Here is a 22,441-nt window from a genome sequence, read left to right on the forward strand (position 1 = left end):
GAATGTATGACTGTAAAAATTGCATGCTGTATTTAAATCTGTGAAAAATGATGTCATTTTATAAATATTTACTGTTATTTTCACTACTTTTACAGTATTTGAACATTGTAGTATTCCAGTATTCCAGGTTTCTGTTTATTTCTGTTGTTTTGTTGAACAATTTACTGTTGTTTTACAGATTTTCTCTGTTTTGTTAATGTACAGTTGTCCTGTCCAATAAAATCCCCCCAAAAAGATTAATTTAAATGTTGATTGTAAAAGGAAAATGGGTTAAAACTGCACATAGGATCTACATCAAAAATCTGTATTTTTCCAAATTTATTCTTTTATAATGACCTTAAAAGACACTGTTTAACTGAAAAAAATCTGAAAAATATAATAATTTTATAGATATTTGCTGTTGATTCCAGTGTTATTCTACCATTTTGTTTTTAACTGTAGATTAAGCTGCAGCAACCGTTTCTACTGTTTATGAGGAACTAAAGGGGACCCAGGATGGAGCCCTGTAGGACTCCAGTCCACCTTAAACCTGAAGGCTCGCTGTGTTTCTGGTAGTCATCAGTGCAGATTTTAAAGACTTTGCAGGATTTTTAGAGCACAGTTTCATGGTCTTGTGATGCTCTGTGATGCATTTTTGAGGTTTTTCCACCCTGAAGAGAAGAAAACTGTTGGTTGTTGCATGAAAATGAATTTCAAAATCAGTGTAGGGTCTCGCCTGTTTGCTGTGAGCATGCCTGGTCTGGATGTTTCTTCTTCTTCTTTTTAACACATCAACCCCACCTCCCTCACCTCCACCCTTTCCTCCACACCTCCACCTTCCTCCATCTTCGTCGCTCTTCCTCCCCGACAGCACTGGCTTCAATCCCGGCGTGCTTGACTCCGCCCTCTCCACCCACAAGCCCATCGAAGTGACGGGTCCCGGCGGTAAGGCCACCATTATCCACGCTCAGTACAACACGCCCATCAGCATGTACTCGCAGGACGCCATCATGGACGCCATCGCAGGGCAGACACAGGCCAAAGGGCATGACGCTGGGTAAGAACACCACCTCCACTTCCTGTTCCTGTCCCACTTCCTGTATAACTTCCACCTCAGCTTCCTCCTGCCCTGCTTCTGTTGTGTTTCTTCTTCCCTGTTCATCTCATCTTTCTCTTCTTCTTATCAGTGTGCACTCCTGCTTCCTCCTCTCATCTTCCTCCTCCTCCCTGTCTTCTAGAAATTACCTTTGTGAATTTACAACAAGAAGCACATTTTGCAGAAAACATTGTACTGCCTGAAATATGGTTTTCTTAATGGGAAATGGATGCTTCTGTAGAGGCTTTATTCCAGTGACGTTTAGCCGACTGCATTAGCTTTTACCTCCAGTAGTGGAGGTGATTTTGGACACGTATACCGGTTTGGACCGGTTTTAACTCAGTACGGACAGGTTTTTAATACTTTTGGACAGTTTTGAGTCATTTGTGTTGAGGTTTTGACTCTTTGACACATTTAGAGTCACCTTTGACAAGTTTATGTCATCTTGCACAGATTTTGAGTCATGTTGGAAAGGTCTTTGTTAGTTTGGACATTTTTTTGTCATTTTGGACATATTTATGCAATTTTTTTGTCATTTTGTACCACTTGGAGTAATTTTGGACACGTTTTAAATAATTTTTGAACAGGTTTTGACTCATTTTGATTAGGTTCTTTCAAAAAGTTTATATTGTTTTGCACACATTTTGAACCATGTTGGAAATGTTTTTGTCTGTTTGGACAGTTTTTGAGTAATTTTGTACCAATTTTGAGTCAAATTTTGAGTCAATTGGGACAGGTTTTGACTCACTTTTGACAAAATTTTTGTCCTTTGGAACCATTTTTGAGCCATAATAGACCAAGTGTTGAGTCACCAAGTTCACGTCACTCACGAGAAGTTTGTCTGTTTGATAAAGTTCGGAATCATTTTTTAATAATCTTTTGTGATTAGTCATAAATTTGGTTCATCTTGGACAAGTTTCAAATTATTTTAGATCATTTTCAAGTCATTTTGGATAAGTTTCAAGTTATTTCAGTCTCAAAATGACTTGAAAGTTCCTTATTTTTTTTTCCTTTTTTTTTTAAGTTTAATCTACGGACGACGGGTTAAATCTGTGGAATTAATGAATCAGCAGATGATGTTTCACCTCTACAACATAAACTGGCAGAAAAGACCGCGACGTTCAGTAAAAGATTGTGCAGTTCGCCGAATGTCTTTTCCAGGCAGCTAATTTATGTTTTTCATTTTAGTCATTCTGTAAAAATGATTCATGTACAAATCTGTAATTTTGGAAACTGCAGGGAGCTCCAGCTTTTTGCCCTGATATTTATTGATTTGTTCTTGTTTTCATGAATCTCTACGTCAAAGAAGTTAGAATGATCCACAGAGACTCAATAGACACATTAATAGGAAACACAACAGGCTGAAATAAATTGGAATTATTCTTTCAACACACGATTTTTCTTACTTCTTACTTGCTTTTTCTTCTTCTTCTGATCTTCATTCTTTATGTATTTTTGGTTGTTTATACACAGTAATACAGTGATTAATCCCACATAAATTCCTTTCTTTGGTCTGCTTCTCCTTCGTTTCCACTTTTAAGTTCAGGTTGGATCATGCTTTTTATAAGCTTGTTGGTGATTGTAGTGATGTTTTCAAGGTGTTTTAGGGACGTTAGACGCTGTGGTGTTCAGGTTTTGTTTGGTTTATAGTTGTTGTTGGTGGTTTTGAAGCATTTAATACAGGTTTGAGTGTTAAAATATCCGGTTAGATTCATTTTATTGTCCTCAAACTACAAAATACTGTTTTTCAAAGGCGCAGAGATGCAGAACTTTGACTTTGAGGCACGTTGTTGTTGGATTGTTCTGTGTCGCAGCAGCTCTGGTACAAACACTCTGCCGCTTCCATTTTTCTGATTGCAAGATTACTCTAACAATCAATTTTCCATCCCTCTGGAAAATTGCTCCGAGAGACGCACTGCTGTGTGTGCATGAAAAGTGTTTCTTGTTTTACCTCCCGGCCTCCAGAGGAAAAATGATCCATCCGAACATCTCCGAGCACATTCTTCATCTCAGCTGCCCTATTTTTGTACCCCGATAAACCCGCCCTAATTGAAATGTTAGCTCGAACAAAACCTCCCAGCCGTCTGAGGATGAGCTTCTCCGAAAAACCAATTACAGCCCACTGTGGTAGTAATCCTCCTCCTCTTCCTCCTTCATCTCTCCAATCATCATACTTTCATTTACTGAGAAACAGCATCGGATTACAAAACTAAACAGATGTAGAACGTATTTTTTTGCATGAGTTTTTTTTGTGTTCAAGTGTTGAAGAATTACTGAGCCTGACTGTTAATATTTCTGTCAGTTAAAGAACAACAAAGAGAAACAGAAAATGTACAAAGAGACACGACCACAAAGGTACACAAGAAACAACAGTGACAAAATAACTGCAAAGACAAAAAGATCACATGGAGACGAAAACAACTACAAGCAAAAGCAAAAAACTACAGAGAGACAACAACAACCAAAAAGAGACACTAAATGACCATAAAGGGTGAAAAAAACAAGCAGAAATACACAAAATGACCACAAAGAGACACAAAATGATCACAAAAAGACACAAAATGACACATAAAACAACCAGAAAAATGAAAAAATTACCTCAAGGTAACACTAAATGGCCACAAAGTAGAACAAGATCACCACAAAGAGACAGAAAATGACATCAAAGTGACACAAAAGGCCAAAAAGTCACACAAAATGACCATAAAATGACTATAAACAAACACAAAATGGTGACAAAATTACCCAAAAGAGACGCAAACACTCCAAAAATGGCACAAAATGAGATCATAGTTTCACAAAAGGCCAAAAAATGACACAAAATTACCAAAAAGTTTGCCAAAATGTCTTTAAAGAGGTGAAAATTCATTTTTTTAAAAAGAAATAAAAAATACAAAAAGATCACTGAGAAATATAATACAATGTCAAAGAGATATACAACAGACAGAAAGACAGCAAAAAACTGCTTAAAAAGACTCAAAATGACCACAGTTGATGTAAACTCGTGTTTAATAAAGAAACAACCTGAACTGATTAAAATTCTGACAAAAACTTCTGATTCCTTCTCTCTCTTCTGGTGTCTGAATCAGTTTCAAAAGAAACAATTATCTGATCTGAAACATGCAAATAACCGTTTTCTCTTTTGTTGTGAATTTTTATTTCTTTTTTCGTGAATTTTGAATCATTCAACTTCTCATTTACATCAGCAGCTCAGCATTTCTGTCTTCTCAGCCTCTTTCACTTCATTTTTGGATAGCAGATGGTTAATTTAAACATATTTTGAAGCTTTTTGCATCCATAACTTCATCTAAACTAAAGAAAAAGGTCTGTTTTTATCGATCTTTGGGGCTCAGTGTTTTAGTGTCTCTCTGTTGACTGGGTTGGTTGTGGTGGCGCCCCCTGTCTGTGGTTGCAGTAGTCTTCCAGTTAAAGATCCCCTCGAATACAGCTCCTCCCCGGTTTATCAGGCTGTCCAGAGTGCAGAGAAGGACCTGGAGAGCTGGACCAGAGTCTCCAACGTAAAGTCCAAGTCCTTCAAGGTCCTGGCCCACATGACGGGAACCGAGTCTGGTGAGTTTCTTCACATCGCAGGCGGTAAACATGGAGGACGTTTGATTTAAATAGTGTTAACATAGTTTCTGTTCTGTGTTGCAGTACCAGAGGAGGAGGATGGGGCGGCGCTGAGGAGCAGCAGGTAGGCAGCAGAGCTCCGTCACACAGCTGCTGACTCCTCACCTGGTTCCTCACCTGTAGGCTCCGCCCCCCAGCACCCGTCCCGGACTCACCTCACCTCACCTCACCTGCCCTGTCCGTAAAATGTCACAAGCTTGAAACAACCACAAATAATAACAAAGAGACTCAAAACAATCACTAAGAGACACGAAACAACCAGAAAGAGCAAAACACAACCACAGAATGATCTTAAAGAGACGCAAATTGACTACGAAAAGAAAAAACAATACCACAAAGAGATTTGAAATGACAACACAGAGAAGGAAAAGACCTCAATGAGACACAGAATGGCCACAAAGAGACACAAGATGACCACAAAGAGACCAAACAACCAGAAAATAATCACAAATAAGCACAAAATGACTACAAAGAGACAGAAAAAAGCCATAATGAGACACAAAATAACTTCAAAGATGCACAAAATTACCTCAAAAAGGAAAAAAAATACTACAAAGAAACACAGCATGACCACACAATCAACAAACAACCACAGAAATGCACAGAATGACCACAGAGACAAAATAAGCACAAAAGCACACAAAATGGCGGCAAAGAGACAGATAAAGACCATAGTGAGACACAAAATAACCAAAAAGAGACACAAATGGACCACAAAAAGAAAAAAAAGTACCTCAACACACCTAGTCACATGACCTTGAAGAGACACAGTACAACACAGAGACTCAAAATGACCACAAATAAGCACAAAATGACTACGTAAAGAAAAAACAACCATAAACACAGCAGCTACAACACAAAACATTTTTTTTCTTAATGCCAAAGTGTTGTGATAATTTCCGGGATTTATTGTAAAACGTCTCAAACTTTATGGTCTTTTTATGACTATTTGTGGTGTTTTAGTGGATTTTTGACGGCATAACGTGGCACATTCACTGAAGACCCACCTCATACTGCTGCCAATAAAACAGATTGTTCTACTTTGTGGTAGAGCTACAGATGATTCAACTGTTGGTGCACAGTTACTTCTACTGCAGAATCTTTATTTGAACTAATATTAACTTTTTAGTTTCCACACATCCTGATGTTGAGTTGAGTGTTCTGAGGAGGATTTTCTTCACTCATACAAACAGCAGAATGAATCAGATTTTTTCATGTCTTCATGACGACGCTTCGATGTACTGACTCTGTTTGACCAGAAGGAGGAGCAGCAGGACTGATTCAGACTCTCAGTGAACTGCTGTGTTTTATCAGATTTACACACACCATCCCCAATCCTACTTTATTGTGTTACAAAGAAAAGTCAAAAGCAAATATGTGAATTAGTAAAGATAAAATTTAATAATGATAAAGAAATCTTACAAAGGGACACAAAATAGCCACAAAGAGACACACAATAATTAGGAAGAGACACGAAATGCCCACAACAAAAGACAGAGACACAAAATGACCATATGGAGACGCAAAATGAGCACAGAATGTTGACAAAGAGACACAAAATAGCTCTAAAGAGACATAAAACAACCAAAAAAAGACAAAAACTGTGAAAAAGAGATGCAAAACAACCACAAAGAGACACGAAAGACCACAAAGAGGAAAAAAAACTACAGCTAAAAGAACAAATCAAGCACAAAGAGACACAAAACAACCACAAAGAGATAAAAACAATGACAGACATGGAAAAGGACCACAAAGAGACACAAAATGATCAGAAATAGACAAAAAATGACTGCAAAGTGAAAGTCTATCACAAAGAGACAAATAATGATCACAATCAGTAACATAAGGACCACGAAGTGACACAAAATAATCACAAAGAGACACAACATGAGCACAAAAAAGGCTTAAAGACCCAAAATGACCATATGGAGACACAAAATGAGTACAAGATGTCTACAGAGACACAAAATCACCATTCAGAGAGACAGAATAACTACAGAGTCATAAAAACAGTGAAAAAGACAAACAAAATGACCAGAGACACATTTTGGATCTATTTTTGTCTTCTTGTGGTCGTTTAGGGTCTTGTATTTCCAGTAATTAGACAGTGTCAACATTTTAAAATGATTCTGAAGGTTGTGGTTCACTAATTCAGATCTACAGTAACAAATCCAGGATCTCAGTGTGAAAAATCTCAGTGCTGTTGATCCTGTTGATGATTTTTATTTTTGTTGTCTCATCATCAAACCCAACGTCAGCAGCAGCAGAGACACTGAACCACATCCTCTCCGTCCCACTCTGAGGATTTGGTCGTTTTCTATTGATCAGTGCTGGTATTGATTAGTTAAAGAGCTCTAGAGCAGTTTGGGCATTTAGTGATGGTAAACAGGAGAACAATAACAGAAACACAGAGTCTCCAGGATGATGAACATTATCCTTCATCCTCTTTTTCTAGTAAATGTTAGATACAGAACAAGTTTATAAAGAGGAGAGAATAGAAAATGACTGTCCTGGGTCACAAACAGGACAAGAAACTCAAATCAAAAGAAACATTTTCATATTTTCAGTCTGTAAGATGTCACACAGTTCATTATAGTGTTCTTATTTTTATTTAAAAAAAAATAATAAAAAATCTGACTTACATTAAATGTAATTTAATTTACTGTTATTTTACAGATTCTTCCTGCTGAAAATAATCAGTAAAATCACAGAAAACAAGCATTAATTTACTTGTTAGCCATAAAAAAACAGGAACAGGCTAAATAGGTAAATCTGTATTTTTATTTTATAAATGGTAATTTGTTCTTTTACATTGTTTAACAATAAAATTACAATTTTTTTTCTGTATTTAAATCAGTAAAATTTTACCATTAGTTGAAAAATCCTCATGGCTCCCTCAGAATTTTTTTAGAGAATCTGTTTAGAGCAAATGATTTATTGTTATATTTTTTAAATTATTATAGCAGGAGGAGACATGAGAGACACTTCAGGGACAGATGGTTGAAGCTGTTCCCCAAAGTTTGTCATTTAAAGCAGTTATTTGATGCGTTTATTTCGAAATATTTACTGTGTTTTACAGGGGATGCAGCACAAACTTGATCCTAAGAAAATAAATTATGAATGTTAATATTTTTATGAGGCATTTTACAAAAAATTAAAAAAAAAACTAGAATCAACATGTACAACAGAAGTATCTACAGTTGTTAGTAGTACTAAAAAAATGGTGTTTCTACATTCTAAAGATTTTTTTTTTTTTAACATTTTTAATTTATTTCCATTATATGTAAACATTGCCTGGAGTTCAGCTGAAAAATTTATGATTTTTTTGCCACGTGACTGTTGGTGACAGCAGAGTCATTAATGGCTTCATAGTTGCAATAAAGAACTCAGAATTTTTTTCTTTTTTTACAGATTCTAGTTCGAGTAAAAGCTTTTTTTTGAGGGGTACATTTATGTTAACACAGACTGGTGTAACCCGCTCCCCAAAATGTGTCATTTAATGCAGTTATTTGATGCATTTACATAAAAATATTTGCTGTATTTTACAGGGGATGCAGCACAAAATTGAGTAATTATCTGCTGCACTTAATCCTAAAAATTAAACTGTAAACGTTGCTTTTTTAAATTATTTCTTTTACAAAAAAAATCAAAAAACTAGATTCAGCATGTGCAGTATTTTTGAAGTATCTGCAGGTGTTAAAAACACTGAAAAAAGGGTGATTCTGTGTCATAAAGATATTTTCTTTGTTACATTTTTAATTTATTTTTATTATATGCAAATAAATCCTGCAGTTCCGCTGAAAACTTCCCGAATTTTTGCCACGTGAGTTTTGGTCATAGCTGAGTAATTAATGGCTTCATGTTAAACATTAAAGAATCCGATTAGAGAAAACGGATTATTTTTTGCATTTTTTTTTAACAAGACATGCAAATTAAAGTGATTTTCATGACATAATGTATCATGATTTTGAGTTTAGATTTGTTTTTTTATGACAGACGAGCACGTCACAGATGAGTAGTTCAAGAACCGTCAAAAAATTAAGAATCCGGTGATTTCTTTTTCTGTTTTTATGGTCTCTGGCTCCGATAAAATGTGTAATTTTGGGGATTTTTCATGTCATTCAAAATTTGCATTTCAATCCCAAAAATCCATGCTATTAATAAATGTCTTGTAAAATAATATTTAAAAAATGCAAACCCAAGTCATCAGAGAAGCAGATGAGTATTCAAATATATTTCTGAAGGTGATCATGCAGTTTGGACTTAAAAACCAGGTTTTAAATGACAGATTTTAGGGTTTGTTTGTGTTTGTTTCTGCAGCAGCTCGTCTTAAATCTCATCACAGTCGAGTTTCTGCGAGGACGAACAAACCTTTTAACCCTCCTCCTCCCTCCTCGGCCTGATGGATGGAGCTTTCTATTCTCTGTGCACTTATTTAATCATCCCTTCATTATGCACCATCGATCCTCCGCCTGTTTGGATGAAATACAGCCGCCGCCTGATGACTCAGCGTGGATCGATGGAGGCAGAGGTCGAGCTTTTATCCGCCAATAAAGACTCTGAGAGGGTTTTTTTCCTCAGCTGAAAACATCCGAGGCAGAAACAGAAATACGTCAGTTTTAAAGCTGATTTCAGGGAGAATTTTATAAATACTGACTGATCAGCCTCCACCCTGCTCATTTTAATATAAAACAAACAAACTATTTCCTGTTAATTCAAGTATTTTATTTATTTTATAAAAATTTTGCATTTCTCTTCAAATATTTGTTTCAGTATATTCAGCCTTATAATCTCAGAGAATATTTTTTTAAACTAATTTGTGATTTTAAAAAAATTATACTAAGCACACAAAAATATTAGATTTTTTTCTCCAAAATTTCAGATTTTTTTTACTTCAAGGGATTATAAAACGTTTTTTGTCAATTTGTTGCTGTTGTTTGTTTTTTTGTAAATTCATGATTAATTTTTCTTGTTAGAGGATATTCAAGTTTTTTTCTTGTAAATTAGTAAAAAGAAAAATTCTCGCAGATTTGCAACTTTATCTCAGAGAATATTCAGTCTTTTGTTTTTTTTAATTTGTGAGTTTTTTGCTTAGTTTTATTTTAAGCTATATTATTTGTTTTTGACTATGCTTAGATTTCATTCTAAGATTTAACGTTACAACCTCAGACAGGTTTCTTTCTCACAATTTTGTGAGTTTGTTTTTGTTTTATTTGTTGTAAATTGATGTAATTATAACCCTTAAGTAAACATTTGAGATTTTTGTTTTTGTAAATTCTTAAGTTTTTGTCTTGTAAATTTACATGTATACATGTAAATTCTTGTAAATTTATGAGTTGAACCTCAGTGTTCTTTGAGATTATAGTCAAATGCTTGAGCGAAAATCTACAGTGACAAAAATAAACAGATTAACAAAAACTCCAATCTTTTCTGAGATTGTCATAAATTTATGTGAGAAAAAAATCACAAATTTACAAGGAAAAAACTAAATTCACGAGACAAAACTCAATATTCTCAAGGAATATAAAGTCAAATTTACCATTTTTGTGATTTTTTTCTCATAAATTTGTGAGTTGTTTTTTTGTTTGTTTTGGTAAATTTAATTGATTCTAACCCTTGAGAGGACATTTGGGGGTTTTGCTTTTGTAAATTTGCAAATTTTTGCCTTGTAAATGATTTACAGCTTTATGATCTCAGACAATTTTTTACTTAGTTTTATACTAAGATACATTTATTATTTTACACTAACTATAATTTGTTTTTTCTCCCAAATTTGTGTTTTTTTTTCTTGCAAAGTTATAACTTTATAGTCTCAGAGAATATAAAATTTTTTTGTCAACCTCTGAGTTTCTTTCTTGTAAATTTATGAGTGTGCAATCTCAGACAATATTTGAGTTTTTCTCACAAATTGTGAGTTGTTTTTCTTAAAATGTATATAACTATAATTCTTCAGGGAACATTTGAAGGGTTTTTTTGTAAATTTGTAAGTTTTTGTCTTGTTAATTTACATGTATAGAATCTCAGAGAACGCTCGAGTTTTTTCTTGTAAATTTGAACGTTTTTTCTCGCAAATTTACAACTTTAGGATCTCAGAGAATATTCAGGGTTTTATATATTTGTGAGTTTTTTACTTAGTTTTAAAGCTATATTATCTTCATTATTTTATATTAACTATATTTTGATTTTTTTTTCTCCAAAATGCGTGTTTTTTCTTTTAAAGTTATAACTTTATAGTCTCAGATAATATTTGAGTTTTCTCATGAATTTGAGAGCTTTTTTGTTTTGTTTTTTTGTATTTATTTTTGCCCCTAAGATAACATTTGAGTTTTTGCCTTGTAAGTTTACATGTATACAATTTTTCTTGTGAATTTATGAGTTCTTTCTCATAAATTTGTTAGTAATTTACTGCCGGGTCTGATTACTTTAGCTTTGCGATGTGATATAAAACTTGAAACATCACATTTGTTGCTGCCAGTTTTTACTAAAACGTCTTTGGTGAGTTGAGGATTTGTGGTCAGATCCAGAGAGGAGCCAGTCAATGGCTGCGTTCAGGTAAAACAAACTTTGACAGGTGATTTCTGCTGTTGTTGTTTCTACACCTGCAGCCTGAAGCGACAGTCGGCGGCTGCTTTCAGCCTCCAGCACCGAGCTGCTGTTCCCAGGTACAAACAGCTGCAGAGGTCAGAGCGTCCAGTAACAACATCTGCTTTAAACGCAGGCTTTTAGCTAAAACTCTGCAGCACACGAGTGGATGTTCAGGACTTTAAACACTTTAACCAAGTCCTGAAGAATCATGTAACAGCTGAATAGCAAACATCGTCATGTGAATAACAGACTGGATGTCTCCTAACTGATTTTAAACACGTTTGATGCTGTTTGTTCCTGATTTTCAGTTCACTATAAACTAACTCTAACCTGTGTATGTCTGTATTTGTTCATAAAACTGATATAAATATCTCCCAAAAAAAAAGACAAGAGGCTTATTTATTATTGTTTATCTAGTCGAAGCATAAGTTCAAGAACATTTTCATCCACAATTAGTAATTTGTTCTGAGGAGGTTCATATTTAACAACAGAAAGGGATTTTACTGAAGGAGAATGATTTGATTTTGAAAGTTGTGAAATGTTGAATAAAAAAATAAATAATACTACGATGGTATTTATATATATATACATTTTTAGTTTATCTCCTGTGTTTGTGGGCTTTCTTTGTAAATTTATGATTTGATAATCACAGAGAATATTTGAGTTCTCTTACTAAATTTGTGAGGTTTTCTCTTGCATTTTTCAAAAAATTTCTTCAAATTTCAGAGAATGTTTCAGTCTTGTAAATTTGTGGGTTTTTTTACTCAAACTTGTGTGTATTTCTCTTTTTTTATTTAACATTTTATTTCTTGTAAATTTGTGACTTTATATCTGGTAAATTTATGAATTTTTTTAAATTTAATTTTTCTTGCCAATTTTCTTTTCAGTCTCAGAGGAAATTTTATTTTAGTTTTAACAAATTTATTTTCTTATTATTTTAAACCTAGGAAATCCCTAATAAGCTGTCGCAGTAACCACAATTTGAGACAAGGTGTAAGAATAATAGAGAACAGAGAATTAAGAGACAAAGTAGAAAAAGAAATGAATAAAAACAGTTGAAATGGAATCAGGAGAAATCTCTTAAAATCAAGGATGTATTTTGTGTATTTTAAAATGCTAAAAATGACATCCTGTATAAGTAATATTTCTCAGACAGCTGTGTAGGTTCCTCTGACGTTACTCTTTAAATCCCTTCTTGTACTAACGTCATGTTTTCCCCTCTACTAGTTACGGTCCACCTCCTGCGATGCATCAGGCTCCACAAGCCCCGCCCCCTCAGCAGTACCAGCCAATCCCGCAGCAGTACCAGCAGTCGCCTATGCAGGCTCCGCCAACCCAGCAGAGCTCAATCCAGATACCTGTTGGCCCCGCCCCCCCGAAGGTGGTGAGCACCGCCTGCATCTACCCCTCCCAGCCAGGTGAGGTGTATTTATGCACGCATTTTATTTTCTTAATTTTCTTCTGTATACAGAATAAAATATATTCCTAATGTTTTACTTGATTTTTTTTTACAGATTTTTTTTAATAATGTTATGTTTAAATAATAAAATATGATAAACAATAATATATCATTATTTTATGTATATGTATATTTCTTGTACGTGTGTGTCTGTTTTAGTTTTTAAACATCAAATGTTACCATAAATAAATAACTATCAAATATGTAATATAAATTATTATTTATGTATAAAATAAATAGCACAATATATTTCTAATTATTTAGTTATGTGTTATGTTTTAGTATAAACCCAAAATATTGCAGATATAATTAATTCTAATGATTTTGCAGTTATTTTTTACATTAATATTTATTTACATATGAATAAATATTTATATTTATTCTAAATGTTTACTTTATACTTTTCATTAAATATATGGATTTTTAATTTAAACTATTGCTACTTTATATAAATACAAATCTTTGTACATATAATAATTAGATATTTCTAAATATTTGCTCTTTTATTAAATAAAAGTATTGCTCATTTAAGCTTAAATTCATTAAATTAAATTAAATTAAAATGTATTTTTTTATAATCAGAGAGAATATTTAAAGGTTTTCTTATAAATGTATAATATTTTTCTTATAATTTAATGATTTAATTTTTACCATTTTATAAATAGAAATCGAAAAGTTTTGTATATTAGTATTTACATATAAAATAAATATTTCTTAATATTTATTCTTTGCTCTTTATTAAATATATGTGCTTCTAATTTAAGCTTAAATTCATTACATTACATTCAAATGCATTATTTTATAATCTGAGTGATTATTAAGATTTTTCTCAGTAATTTTTTTGTTTTTTCTTTTAAATTTAATCATTTACTTCTTAACATTTAATAAATATAGATACCAAAATTCTGTGTGCATGATAATTGTTATTCTTTACATATAAATTAAATCATTACTTATATTTCTAAATATTTATTTTGTATTAAATACAAGTATTTCTAATTTAAACTTCAATTAATTTAAATACTTTCACATTTATTGTTTTATAGTCTGAGAGAATATTTTCCTGTTCATTTTAAATTTGTACTTTTACCATTTTATAACTACAAACAATTAGCATATATTATAATGAATGTAATTTATATCTAAAATCAATAGTTGTATATTCCTAAATATTTTTACTTTATATTAAATATATGTACCTCTAATTTAAATTTAAATTAATTAATTAAATTTAATTTAAAATGTATTATTTTAGGAGACATTAAGATTTTCCTCATTATTTTGCATATATGTAATATATATATATATATATATATATATATATATATATTTTTATATATATATATATATATATATATATATATATATATATATATATATTTTTATATATATATATATATATATATATATATATATATATATATATATATATATATATATATATATATATATATATGCTTTTCTTCCTCTCCAGCTCCAGCTCCAGCTCCGGGTCCCCCCCAGCCACGTCCTCCAGCTGCTGTCCCGGCTCCTCCTCCAGCGGCCCCTGACTCCTCCAACAGACCTCCCTGGGTGACCGACACCAACTTCGCCGATAAGTTTGACCCCGGTAAGATGACCACCTCCGTGAAGGTGCAGCCACTGCCTCAGGCCGCTCCTCCTCCTCCAGCCTACATCCCCAACCCCTCACCTGCCGGGCCTCCAGCTCCAAGCCCCGCCTCCATCACCCCCAGCCCCGCCCCCTTCCCACCTGTAGCGAGAGGCGTGGCTCAGCGGGCTGAGAGGTTTGCTGCCAGCAGCCGTACGCCGCTGTGTGGAGCCTGCAACAGCATCATCAGGTAACCAGCTGCTGTTTCATTTTTATTTATATTTTAATAACTCTGTGGACATGGTGGAAGATAACCTGCTATCGTGTTCAGGGGCCCCTTCCTGGTGGCCCTTGGTCGGTCCTGGCACCCCGAGGAGTTTAACTGCCACTACTGCCACATGTCACTGGCCGACGTCAGCTTCGTAGAGGAACAGAACAACGTCTACTGTGAGAACTGCTACGAGGAATTCTTTGCTCCAACTTGTGCTCGTTGCAACACCAAGATCATGGGGGTGAGACACCTCAACTGTACACCTGCACACCTTTACATGTGTACACCTGTAGTCATGTATACCTGCACTCCTGTATTAGTCATGTACACCTGTACACATATACAACTGTATAAATGTGTGTGTATATGTGTGTGTGTGTGTGTGTGTGTGTGTGTGTGTGTGTGTGTGTGTGTGTGTGTGTGTGTGTGTGTGTGTGTGTGTGTGTGTGTGTATATTGAAATTGTTCAAAAAAATGTTCCTGGTGTGGGATAACAACAAACACAAGGAGGTAACTTTTCTTACACTGGAAGCCTTTTGTAATCAGGGAATTATTACAATTATTTAAGATGGATTTAAAGATGTTGTTGTGTGTTACAGGAAGTGATGCACGCCCTGCGGCAGACGTGGCACACTTCCTGCTTCGTGTGTGCAGCCTGCGGTAAAGCCTTCGGAAACAGCCTCTTCCACATGGAGGACGGAGAACCGTACTGTGAGAAAGGTACAACGTGACGTCCTGCATCTGTGTTTGTCAAACCAGCAAGAATGACGATGAAAGCAGCTTCTGATGAGTTGGGCTACAACCAGTGACCATTTTCATTGTTGATTATTTTCTCCATTAGTTCTCTCATCAGTTAGTTGTTTGGTTTATAAAATGTTAATAAATGGGAACACAAACAAACTTTGAGTTGTCCGCAACATATATGGACATACATACATGTCGTTCTTTACTTTAAGCCGCAGAGACATTCCATGGTATTATAATCTATGAATTTATCCAGGACCAGGGGATTATGTCAGACTATGAATATTTCTGCCTCTGTTGTCAGATTACGTTGCACTGTTCAGCACCAAGTGTCACGGCTGCGACTTCCCTGTGGAGGCTGGAGATAAATTCATCGAGGCTCTGGGTCACACCTGGCACGACACCTGCTTCGTCTGCGCGGTAACAAAACAAAAAACTGACTCTTTTTCCTCTTTTGGTTCATATTCTGGTTTGGATTGTTTGCATATAAATGATGGTGTACCACAGGGCTCAATATATGGACCTCGGCTTTTTTAACCTTCTTAGCTGCAAGTAGTTTCTGTGTTTTTATTTGCTTCTGTCACATTTTTAGTCACTGTGGCCTCATTTTTTACTGCAGTCTAAAGTCCTGCACGTCTATGGAAAGAAGACAATCACGACTAGAAGGAGAGCGAGCTCAGAAATGTCTTCTGTGCAGTTTGACACATTACAATATCATAAATCATAAAAATGAAAAAAAAAGTTTAATTTCTTGGATTATTTATTTGACAAAAATAAATAATTCTATTTGTAACAGATGTTACAAATACGGGACAAAAATGGTGACTCTTCATGATACAGGTATTTTCTTGCATTTTTAGTTAGTTTTAGCACTTGTGTCCTCTCTCCTCTGTGTCAACACTGCCTGCAGTTCAGCCAAAAAGTCTCAGAAATTTTGTCACATGACTGTTGATTGCAAATAAATCTCTAATGGCTTCGCGTTTGTGCAGAGGAGCACAGAGTTTTTTAGTTATACCAAACAATTTATTTTTCGTGAATTTTAATATAAGATCTGCAGATTTAAGGGATTTTGATGACATATTGCGATTTTAAGTTGAAATGTGGTTAAAAGAATCATCGGAAAGCTGAAAATCCAATGATTGTTTCTGTTTTTCCAGTTTCCTACTGGATATAATATAACGTCTTTCAAACTCACTGGCAAACAGGAATCGTTTATTATTGACACATTTTTAAGTAAGACACGTGGGATAAAGTGATTTTGATGGAAAATCACAATTTTAAACTTAGATTTGGTTTTTATTTTCTGACAGAGCAACACATCACAAATGAGCAGTTCAAGGACTATTGGAAATCCAACAATTCTTTCTGTTTTGACTGTTTCTGGCTCTGATAAATGGTGTAATTTGGGCATTTTTTTTAAAGAAATAACCTGCCTTTCAAATTTGTGGATGGGTTTTGGGTGTCAGAGGATTAAAGGGTTCTGTGGAACACCCTCGATAAGTAAATCCCTCAGCTAAGGAGGAATTAAACCTGAAGTGTCAAACTCCAGGTGAAAACTCAAGTTTCTGAGTTTTCTACCTCCACTTCAGTACAACTGAGGTGAACAAAGTTTAGTTTAGCTTCGATAGCAACATTTAAATCTGCAAACTAATCTAAACATGGACTGTGCTTCCTGCAGGTTTGCCACATCAACCTGGAGGGTCAACCTTTCTACTCAAAGAAAGACAAACCTCTGTGCAAGAAGCACGCCCACGCCATCAACGTGTAGAAGCCAGCTGGCTGACGATCCCACCGTGAAACCACGAATGCCAGCCGACGACTTTTACAGATGTGTGTAAACGCTCTTTATGCAAATGCACGTTTTTTTGGGTGCATTAACGTTAATGTTTAAATCGACGCTGCCTGATGATTCTGCTTCATAAGAGGAACTTCTGTCGCCCATCAAACTCGTTTTATTACGTACTGTAGATTTTTTTCTTACGTTTTCTACCAGAAACTGTTTGTGTGTCGATGCCGTTCATATCATACGGTTGTACGGAGTTTGAAGAGTGCCAAGATAAATAACTCTAGATTTTTTGAAATAGTTCAATTATGATCAACTATTAAACTACTAAATACTAAAGCAAGAGTTAAACTGACTCAAAATTAAATCTAATGTTGCTTTTTTTCCCTGTTTATTATATATTTTAGAGGGATAGTGCACAATTAGAAGGAATTGCGCCAAAGTTAGCTAGCAGCTAATTTACTGTTGTCACAGCTGGTTTTAAACACTGCAAAGCTTTCTAATGTTAAATATTTTACTCATTTGTTTAATTTATGTAAGAGTGTCACCTAACACATAACGTATTTAAACAGTAAAATATTAAATTAATTTGTTAAAAAAGAAGCACATTTGTGATCTTTTTAACATTAAAATGTGTATTTATTTCTACAAGTACCCTTAATATGTAATTTCAGTTTCAATTTATGTGATTTTTGTAATGTCTCAAGTTAAATTTTAAATGACTTTCTTTCTAAACGTTTTTTAAAAATGTAAAAATTTCCACACTGGTTATAATTAAATGCTGAAAATGTTTTTCCGGTGGCACGCTTCAGACTCCGTATATTTGAACTGCACAGCTCATATTGTTTTCATTGTATCTCGGACTTGTCTTGGTAATGTGCCTATTTTGACTTATTTAGGTCATTTGAGCGCTACCTTCTTATTTTTATTTCACTTTAAGTTTGAAATAGTGTTTTATCAAAGTTTGGTGTAAAATTATGCCATAGAAGCTCAAAGGTTTATTAACAGCAGCTGACTGAACAGTGAAGCTTTTCCTTTTTTATGTAAAATGCCTAAATTTGGTTTGTTTGATGGTCTGTCAGTGAATGTAACACAGGAAACGTGGCTAGGTGACACTTTTCTCTGGTCACGTTCCAGCAGGTTAAATCTGAAAAACAAGTCCAAGTGCACAACGACTCTGAGTCAGTTAAAATAACACGCAAAATAGCAGTAATGAGACACAAAAGTGACACAGAGAGCAATCAAATTGACTACAAAGAGACACAAACATGTAGAAAAACACGCAAAACAGGTACGAAGAGATACAAAATGATGACAAAGACACACAGCGCATATACTTGCAAAATTACCTCAAAGACACTAAAAGACTACAAACATACACAAAAGGAAACATGAAGAGATGTAAAATAGCCACAAAGACACAAAATGTCTACAAAGCAACACAAAAGCAAGTATGAAAAGATGTAAAATGACTAAATAGACACAAACAGCTACAAAAACACACACAGAAAGACTTTTAAGAAGCATAAACAACCACAAATAGAAACACATTAACTACAAAGAAGCAAAAAAAAAACAGCTGAGACAAAAAATGATGACAGTTGAACAAAATGCTACTTAAAGAGACACAAAATGACTGCAGTTAGACATGAGACAACAACATAGTGAGACAAAAAGACAGTAGACCAACACAAAAGCAACTATGAAAAGATGCAAAATGACTAAAAAGACACAACACAGCTACAAAGACACACACAAAATGACTAGAGTAGAACAAAAATAACAACACACACGACCACAAAGAGACACAAAAATGACATTAAATGATCCAAATTAACCTCAAAGAAACACAAAAAGGCATCAAAGAGAGACATAGACATGCAAAGTGACTGCAGTGAAACAACAAAGACGCACAAAATGACCACAAAGAGACACAAAATGACTGCAGTTAGACATAAAACAACAACAAAGTGAGACAAAAAGACTGTAAACCAACACAAAAGCAACTGTGAGGCAAAATGAGTAAAATGACAGAAAAGCTACAAAGACACACACAAAAAGACTACAGTAAAACAAAAAAAGACAACAAAGAGACACAAAATGACCACAAAGAGACACAAAATGACCACAGAGACACAAACAGTCGATAAAGGGATAAATAATGACCTCAAGCCACACAAAACAAGTGTACAAACATGCAAAATGGCCACAAAGACACACAAAACAAGTAGAAAGACATGAAACATAACCACAAAGAGACACAAAATGACCACAAAGAAACACAAAATGACCACAAAGAAGCACAAAACAACAACATGACACCCAAAACAAGTATACAAACATCTAAAATAACCACAAAGACACACAGCACTACCACTAGTCTGGACTAGTTCCTCTGGGCAGCGTGTCGGTGCTTTTGGTTTGTTTTTGAACCTGCTCAGGTGATGATGTTGGAGTGAATCTATTAATTTGACTTCTTGTCACGACGCAGCCAATAACCTCCAGTTTCATATTTATTGATGATTGAACTGTGTGATATTTATTGAGGAGCTAATATATCGTCACCGCTGTGTCCAGCGCTTCTCAGATTATTATTGTTTAGTTGATGAATTGTTTGGCATCACAAGATGTATTTTCTTTGTTTTTTCTTTTTTTTTTATAACGACACTGTAAATGTCCTGAAGTGTAACAGCCTCAATGTTTATTTTTCACCACTAAGGCAAATATTGGCTCTTTTCACATGACGCAACGACTCTATTCACACTGAATTTAGTTCGGAAAAAATGCTAGAACCTTTTATGTGCAGAGAAACGAGCGAGTTTTTCAATCATTTAGCAGCCCACAGTGGCCATTAGAGGAACTACAACTAAAGAAACTGCAATGTTTGATTCAGAAAATTCTGTTTTCCACCTGAACCGTGAGGATTTGGCCGCAATTCTGGGGGAAAAAAGCAACAAGCATTTTTATTTATGTAGAGAAATTGTTGGGTTTTTTTTCCAGTTAATTTCTGTTTTAGCTGCATCTGGTGGCCATTAGAGGAACTGCAACTAAACAAAGGGCAATTTTTGATTAAGAACAATCTATTCTCCAGATGAACCTTAAGCAACAAAGATTTCCATTTGTGTAGATAAGTTGTTGGTTTTTCCAACTGATTTCGGTAGAAGTTTGTGTTTTAGTAGCATCTGGTCATTCATGGAACTGCTATTAAACAAATTTCAGTATTTGTTTAAAAAAATCTATTTTTCAGGTGAACTTTTAGAATTTGGGCACACATTTGGGGAAAAAGAGCAGCACAAATTTTTATTTATGTAGAGAATTTGTTACTTTTTCCAATTCATTTCAATACAGGCAGTGTATTTAGCAACCCCTGGTGGTCATTACAGTAACTGCAACTAGACAAGCTGCAGCTTTTCCTTTAAAAAATATTTATATTTTTCAGATGAACTGGAATGACTTTGGTGCAAATTTTGAAAAAAAGTATGGATTTTAAATATATTTTTTAAACGTTTGTGTTTTTAAACAAGCAATATGTTTTAGCAGCCTCTGGTTGTCATTAGAGGAACTACAGCCAGCGATTAACAATTCTGTATTTTTAAGATGAACTTGAAGGACATTATTCCAAGACACCATAGATTTTTATATTTACAGACAGAATTGGCTGGTTTTCCAATCAACTCTGATACTTACAGTGTGTTTTTAGCAGCCTCTGGAGACCATTAAGGGAACTGCAACTAAATAACCTGTAAGTTTTGATTTAAAATATTATACTTTCATATGAACTTGATCAAGTTTGGCACAGTTTTGGGCAAAAAAGCTAAAAGGATTTTTATTTCTAAAGAGAAAATGGTGATTTTCCAATTACTAAACAAACTGCTGCCTTTACTTTAAAAAAAATCTGTATTTGTCAAATGAACTTGCATTACTATCGAAATGCAATATTGACTTTCATTTCTGTTCAAAAATTGGTAGTTTTCCAATTCATTTTAATACATGTTCATGTTTGAGGGACTACAACTAAGCAAACTGTAGCTTTCGGTTTTAAAAATGTGATATTTTTTCGGACGAATTTGAATTACTTTGGTGTAAGTTTAAAGAAAAGACAATATTATGTTTAATTTTTTTCCGAAAATTGGTAGTTTACCGCTTCATTTCAATGCAAGCAGAGTGTCTTTAGCAACATCTAGTGGCCATTGGAGGAACTACAACTAAGCAAACTAACTTTTGGTTTTAAAAATGTGGCATTTTTTTCGGAAGAATTTTAAGTACTTTGGGGTAAGTTTAAAGAAAAGACAATATTGACTTGATTTATGTGCGAAAATTAGTAGTTTTCCAATTAATTTCAATACAGGCTGCTTGTTTTTAGCCATTAGTGGAACTGCAACTACACAAGTTGTCAGGAAGCACATTTTCCGATGTTTTGCAGTGTGAACAGAGCCTAAAATACACTGAACAGATGATTTATCACAGACGGACTTTTGGTTTTAAACAGTTAATGTTTTTCAGATGAACTTTGACTTGAAGTTTTGTTTTTTTGTGAGGAAATTTAAAATGTTCAGGCGCGTCTCCAACGTTGAATCATGCCTTGTTGGACGCCTCCCGGTGATCTGTTGGTGTCTGAACTTCATCTCATCTTGGTCCGACCAGCACACTGTGTGCTGGTGTACAGTTTTTACTCTGAATTGTACTTTTATACGGTTTGTGTGTTTCTCAGAGCGTGAATGTGTGCATGCAGAAGAGTTTGTCGCAGCATGTCAGTATTAGTTTGTGTTTGTGTCACTGCGTCATGACAGCAGAGAAGCATTAACCCCGCTGTTGTTTAATACTAGAGTGTTTGAACTGGTTTTAGTGTCACTGAGGAGCAGCAGGACGGGTGGAGAGAAGCTGAAGTCACATTAAAACTCTGCTTTACTACATTTGTTTAACAGGTTTTGAACATTTGAAGATTATTTGTGTTGCAGGTTGAATAAAATGAGCACTGAAACACTTGAAAACAATCGCTGTCAATGTTTATTTGCCTGTTTATGTGAACATTTGGTCTAAAAAATTATCTAGCATAAAAGAGATTTTTTTGAGTTTAAAAATAAATATTGAAGAATAAAATGTGAACTGTAACACAAATGACTAACAGAATAGTAGAACATGAAAAATGTTTATTTGTTGAGAATAAAAATGGAGAAAGAAACATTTCTTCTTGCAGAAAATTAACTATTTTCAACATTTCTTGCACAGAAGGTGATAAAACCTTTACCCGTTCTCTTAATATCATTATATTTTCCTCATAAAATTACTCCATTTAGCCTCATTCTG

General features: G+C 34.4%; 1 protein-coding gene across 8 annotated transcripts in view; it reads left to right on the plus strand.

The window, feature by feature from the left end:
- Nucleotides 1–22,128, plus strand: part of LOC111579916 (LIM domain-binding protein 3-like) — an 84,936-nt gene extending 62,808 nt beyond the window's left edge. For 3 of the 8 annotated variants that reach the window (XM_055018251.1, XM_055018252.1, XM_055018256.1), the window contains 10 exons: nt 851–1,036; nt 4,491–4,645; nt 4,730–4,769; nt 11,311–11,367; nt 12,518–12,708; nt 14,224–14,587; nt 14,669–14,849; nt 15,207–15,327; nt 15,656–15,771; nt 17,030–22,128. In XM_055018251.1, the coding sequence (XP_054874226.1) occupies nt 851–1,036; nt 4,491–4,645; nt 4,730–4,769; nt 11,311–11,367; nt 12,518–12,708; nt 14,224–14,587; nt 14,669–14,849; nt 15,207–15,327; nt 15,656–15,771; nt 17,030–17,119 (1,501 nt within the window). In that variant the 3' untranslated portion in view covers nt 17,120–22,128. The remainder of the gene's footprint in view (nt 1–850; nt 1,037–4,490; nt 4,646–4,729; nt 4,770–11,310; nt 11,368–12,517; nt 12,709–14,223; nt 14,588–14,668; nt 14,850–15,206; nt 15,328–15,655; nt 15,772–17,029) is intronic. The other 5 variants (XM_055018253.1, XM_055018254.1, XM_055018255.1 and 2 more) reach the window with 5 other exon arrangements.
- Nucleotides 22,129–22,441: the final 313 nt, after the last annotated feature.

The sequence above is a fragment of the Amphiprion ocellaris genome, chromosome 16 (assembly GCF_022539595.1).
Source record: "Amphiprion ocellaris isolate individual 3 ecotype Okinawa chromosome 16, ASM2253959v1, whole genome shotgun sequence".
Lineage (NCBI taxonomy): Eukaryota > Metazoa > Chordata > Actinopteri > Pomacentridae > Amphiprion > Amphiprion ocellaris.